This window comes from Orycteropus afer, unplaced genomic scaffold (assembly GCF_000298275.1).
Source record: "Orycteropus afer afer isolate SDZICR_OR568_19922 unplaced genomic scaffold, OryAfe1.0 scaffold00046, whole genome shotgun sequence".
In the NCBI taxonomy this organism is placed as follows: Eukaryota; Metazoa; Chordata; class Mammalia; order Tubulidentata; family Orycteropodidae; genus Orycteropus; species Orycteropus afer.
In genome coordinates, this window is record NW_006921633.1 from 12,413,883 (window position 1) to 12,419,882 (window position 6,000).

The window sequence follows — 6,000 nt, forward strand, 5'->3', positions numbered from 1 at the left end:
TGAAGTCATTAACTTAAAAAAAATTGGTAAAGCACTTGGATTTGTGTGGTTAGCAAAAATGTGTAATGTGCATGTTATTTGTGAAAAATATGGTATACAGTTAGGTTCATTTATTTCATTCTGCCTTTGATTTTTAGGGACTATTTTGTATTCATTTATTTATTCATAACTACATAAAATATTTACACTATTCCAAAGCTAAAATCTACAAAACTAAATGTGTATTCAAAGAAGATAAGCCAAGCTTCCATGCCTGTCCCCCTCTTTCAACCTGTTTTTCCTCCCCCACCCAAAGGAAACTATTTAAATAAAAAACAGTTTTTGATTTAGTCTTTTATTAAAAAATACACACACTCAAAGCCTCCCCTTTCTTAAACAGTAGCGTATTAGTTTTCTCCATTTAGCTTTCTTCAACTAGTAATATATGCTAAAGATCTTTCTAGGGTAGAAAAGATATAGCCATATTTCCTCCCTCTACCTTCACCCCCACCCCTGTGTGTAGAGCATTCTATTGAGTGGATGTTCTGTTTTGATGGGCATGTGGTTTGTTTCTCGCTTTTTGCCATTACAAATACTACTTCAGTGAATAACTTTGCATATATATCTTTCTGTTTTCTTGCTAGTATATTTTTCAGGGCAGATTTCTAGAAGTGGAGTTGTTGCATTAAAGGATAAATACAGATACAATCTTGCTAGATATTTTACTACAAATTTCTTCAAATGTGTATGTTTAACATGTTAAGCAAAGTAAGTTTTGTGCTTATGTCACAAGAATTGGTAGATGGGGTGTTATTACTTATAAGGAATTAGGTAAGAAAAGCTAGTGAATTAAGAGTGATAAGACAATGATGTAAAAGCAGTAAAATCAAATGTGCTTTAAGCATTTTGAATATTAAACATTTTACCTTTCTGAACGAGACTGTTCAACCAAAAGAGCAACTAAAGCAATCATCTTTTCAAGTGCAGCTGGTCTGTACTTTTCTTCTGCCAGAGAGAGAATATCTTCTTCCTCCTCCTCTTCTTCCCCTTCTTCTTCTGACAGTACTTCAACTTGAGGCTAGAATGGAACAAAATTCAATTTCAACATGGTATTCATTTTAACTTCATCTTGAAAACAAATAATTTGATTTTGTTACATAGCTGTCCAGGTAAGTGGTGGCAGGAGCAAATATCATGAAAAATAACCACTCAAAGGTCTATGCCTAAGTTAAAACAGTCTAAATCACATTTAGGAGAATTTTAGACCAATTGGATAGAACTGTAAAAACAATGATTCTCAATATTTTGACTGTTTATCTTACCTAGAAAGAAAAAGCCTTTAATAATTTCTCCCTTGGAAGATAAAATCAGGATAAAAAATTACATGAATATGATAAAACAGTATTTCCTATTTTAATAAAAATGCACAAAAGAAGGAATCCATATCTGCAGTTTCCAAATAATACAGTAATAGGTATTTCAAAGAGAAATTCACCGAGACTTTGAGACTCAGCCTATAGTGACAACCATATAGGCTGGAGTTAAGTAATTCCAGTCCATATTCCGAGAAACACTAGAGCATAGTGATTAAGAGTTTAAGCTCAGGAGTCTGACAGGCTAAGGATCAAGGCTCAAATTACTGTAGATCTAGAGAAGTTAACTTCTCTAGCCTCATGTTCTCCATCTGTTAGAGATAAAAAATTATACTTACCTCTTAGGGTTATTGTAAGGGTTAAATAAGATAGGTTTAACTCAGTGCAATCCAATGCTTGTCATTATAGACAACATAAAATTCATGTTGTAGCTGTTGTTATTTGCCATGGAGTCAGACCTGACTCATAGCGACACCTCCTTGGGTTTCTGAGGCAGTATCACTACGGAAGTAGACTGTCCACCCTTCCTTCTAGGGAGTGGCTGTTGGGTTTGAACCCCCAGCCTTCCTGTTAGTAGTCAAGTGCCTTAGGCACTATGCTACCAGAGCTCCCAAAATTCATGTAATAGTCTTATGTTATGAATAGACCAGTTACTTAAACTTCTGGAAGACTCTAACAAACTCAGTGACAAAAGGTTTAAAAAATATGATCATAGGAATGCCAAAAATATTCAGCAAAACAACATGCTGTTGATAGGACCCCAGAATAGATTTTGCCTAACTTTATTCGCTCTGTTCCAGTGTCCCACCAGTGAAATGTATTGCTTGTTTCTACTCTTGCTATAGTGATTAAAATTACATTAAAAATATTAACCAATCTAGATCCTTAACATCTATTATCAGGGCTAGAAGGTACTTTTAAGGGCTCTGATATCTGGTGACCTTCCACGATGACAAACTATTGAAAATATAACTTTAAATTCCTGATAACAGACAGAATTGTACTTACATTTTCAGGCCCTTTAGTTCCCATGTAAAAATGTACCATTGTAGATATGGCTTGCAATGAAAGCAAAAATTGGCTCTAAAAAATAAAAATATTGATTTAAAAATATAAAATAGAAATAATTTTAAGCTCTAAGAATTGAAAATAGGTATATAATTCAAGATACAGACTCACCTCTTCTTCACCCATTTTGGCAAATTCATAAAGAAAGGCAAAATATTCTGTAAGATGTTTACTGTGAGGTTTTACACCATGTTCCATAATTAGTAACAGAGTTCTCACAAATCGAGTGACACACGAACGACCACCAATATCTTCTACTGAGGCATCCATGTCATCTGACCTAAGAACACAATTTAATATAATCTAAGAGAATGTATGAAGTATGGAGATAGATACCACCTGAGAAGAGAAATATTTTTAAAAAATCTGCATTTCTCTTTTACCTTTGTAATAATGAATACCACAAGCAATAATTTAGTAATATTTTGGATTCTAATTATCGTGAATGGGTAAATTAATTAAAAAACAAAAACCTAAGTCATAAAGTCATTTACAGAGAATTTTGAAGATGCACTCAATTTAAAAAAACAAAAATAACAACAGCAAAAACATACCAGATTTCCTGTCCTGACTTGTATTATTACAGATGAAACAGAAGAACCTAAAAATTTCAGAATGGGTATTTAAAAATACCTACTTTAGGTTAAACAGGACTTTCAGTAAGATGGAGGAATAGCTGGACAAGCAACATAGACCCTCTTCAACAAGGAAAAGAAATCCAATTGACAGAGATACAGAAGATAATCCTAGAGCCCTGAGCTTTGAGACGAACTATATAGAAGTGGATTAGACACCAACTAGTGGAAAAACCTGAACAAAAATAGTGAGTACAGAGATGGTCGAGGCTGTGGACTGTCAGCTACTCGGATGAGACCAACAGCCTGAATATTTCCAAGTGGTGTTGGGACCTGAGAATTGACCTAAAGATCAGTCCTGGTCACCAAGGGCTGCAGGGACAACTGTGCTGGTGGCCTATGACTAGGAAGGGAAACAGTAAGGAGGGAGACAACCTGAGCTGTTGACTTTCTGCTGTCCAGAGGGCACAGCCATTTTGATTGTTTACACGCTGCAGTCATTTTGGATATTTAAAATGACCGAGGGCACGGCCATTTTGAATGTTTACAAGTGGTGACCATTTTGGATATTTAAAGTGACTGAGGGCGTAACCATTTTGAATCTTTGCAAGTGGCAAACATTTTGAATTTTAAAGTGACAGCATTCTCATTCGTATACCAGGGAGCTAAGAATAGGTTCAGTTTGCCAAGGTCAGCAGGGACATACGAGAGGGTGACAAAAGGAGAGGAGACAGGTGGTGAGTGTATAAATGCTGTCAACTGGCGAATAAGGAGCACAGCACAGTACTGTTTGCATAGATAACATGCAAACAAAATAAAGAAAATGAAAATAGTGGGCAAGTCATTCCAACATACAATCACAAATATAAACACACAAATGTCACAATGCCTCAGAGACAACAGAGCATCACAGTCCACACAAAGAAGCAAGATAAAGCAGGAGAAACAAGGGACCAGGATACAGACCCAAAACACATCCGTGAGGAAGATGCAGCTTGGAACTCCCTGATAAGGAATTCAAAAGAATTATATTTATGTATCTTCAATGAATTGAGAGACAGATCAAGGAAAACACTGACAAAATTAGAGAAAACCCTAAAACAATTTAGAAAGACAATACAAGGACAAAATGACAAAATAAATGAAAAATCAGAAATGATAGAAAATCTACACACAGAAAAACAGAAGATTAATACTAAATTTGTAGAAATAGATGAGACATTGAATGGGCAAAGGAGCAGAACTGAATCAATGGAAGACAGAATTAGGGAGATTGAAGGCAAATACCTGAACACTTTTTTGGAAAGGGATAAATCAGAAAAAAGATCAAAACAAAATGAAGAAAGCCTAAGGTTCATGTGGGACACCATCAAAAGGAACCTATGTGTCATCAGAATTCCAGAACAGGAAGAGACAAATAAAATCACAGAGAAAACTGTCGAAGTCTTGTTGGAAGACAATTTTCCTGGTATGATGAAAGATGAGAATATATCCATTCAGGAAGTACAATGAACCCCAAACAGGATACACCCCAAAAGAAAAACACCAAGACATATCATCATTAAACTCACCAAAACCAAAGACAAAGAAAGAATCACGAGAGCAGCATGGGAAAAACAAAAAGTTATATACAAGGGGCAAACAATAAGACTAAGCTCGGGAGTTCTGGCAAGATGGCGGACTAGGCAGAAAGACTGCACAGACCTTCTTCAACAAAGAAAAGGGAAACCAATTAACACAGACACATAAGATAATCCTGGACCCCTGAGCCTTGAAGGGAAGGATATAGAAGTGGACTAAACCCTAACTAGCAGAAGAACTTGCGTGAAAATACCAAAAAAGGAGACAGATGGAGCTGTGGTCTGGCAGGGATTCTGAGCTAACGGCACAGACAGTTTGGAGAAATCCTGAGTGGTGGTAGGACCTAAGAATTAACCAAAAAATCACCCTGCTAGCCAGGGACTGCACAGAGGACTGGTCTGGTGGCTGGGGAATAAACGGAGAAGGTGAAGAGAAGGGCAGGCTGAGCTGTGGACTTTTGCCGGTCTGGAGGTGCCACCATTTTGAAGGCTTAAAAGTGGCTTGACTCTTTTGGATATTTAAAGAGACAGCACGCTTGCAGATTCCTGGGGCTTAAGAACACGTTCTGCTTTCCAGCAACCCCAAGGGCACTCTGGACCTGCAAGACTGAAAAGGTACCACATTTCTCGTTACTCTTATACCCCACACCCGCATGGTGAATGGAGGTACGGCCATTTGCCACTCCCACCTATCTTCTGGGCCCACAGGAACTCCATCACAGTCTGTGTGCTCAGACTGAGCCTGGGTGCCCTGCCCTGTCCTCCACTGATTTTTTCTTTTTCACTTTCTTTTCTCTGGTGATTAGTTTGCTTGCATTTATCTGTTTTAAAACAACTATAATTATTAATACTTTTGTCCTTTTTACTATTATTCTTAATCTTCCCCTCTCAGGTTCTAGTTTTCAGCATTTTTTCTTTTCCCTGTTCCTGGCTGAATCTTTTTTTTTTAAATTAAGTTTTTACCACTCTTTTTTCTCATGGCTAACCCTGTTCCATGTTTTTCTTTTTGCATTTTTCCCATTTTGTTTTCCTTCATTATTCTCCTTCTCTACTTTTTTTCTCTTAGTGCCCTATCCCCAGATAGTGCAGGTTTTCTTGTTTTTTTCTTCTTCTTTTTCCCTTTTTTCGGTTACTGTTCCTGTGTGAATAAATGGTGTGTTTTTTTGTCCATGTGCTTTTAGTGTTTTGATGGTTATTCAATTGTAATTTGTGTCAGAGTGGGAGACAACAACAGTCTCCATAAGACACAACTACACCCACACCTCCTGCAACTTCGCTTACTGAGCGAGAGCCACTACCCCCCCTTCTCCACCAATGGGCCAGTGATAAAAAACCACCAAGAAGAGCTGGAATCACCCTTGGCTGCTCTTCACAAACAGTTAACAGAGATCTAAATACAACAATGCCATTATGCCTCGGAGACAA

General features: G+C 37.1%; 1 protein-coding gene across 1 annotated transcript in view; it reads right to left on the bottom strand.

Moving 5' to 3' along the window:
* Positions 1-6,000, bottom strand: part of USP34 (ubiquitin specific peptidase 34) — a 312,910-nt gene that overhangs the window by 32,938 nt on the left and 273,972 nt on the right. The window contains exons 60-62 of the mRNA XM_042780562.1: positions 2,532-2,700; positions 2,361-2,435; positions 906-1,057 (exon numbers count right to left, since the gene is read on the bottom strand). Of these exons, the coding sequence (XP_042636496.1) occupies positions 906-1,057; positions 2,361-2,435; positions 2,532-2,700 (396 nt within the window). The remainder of the gene's footprint in view (positions 1-905; positions 1,058-2,360; positions 2,436-2,531; positions 2,701-6,000) is intronic.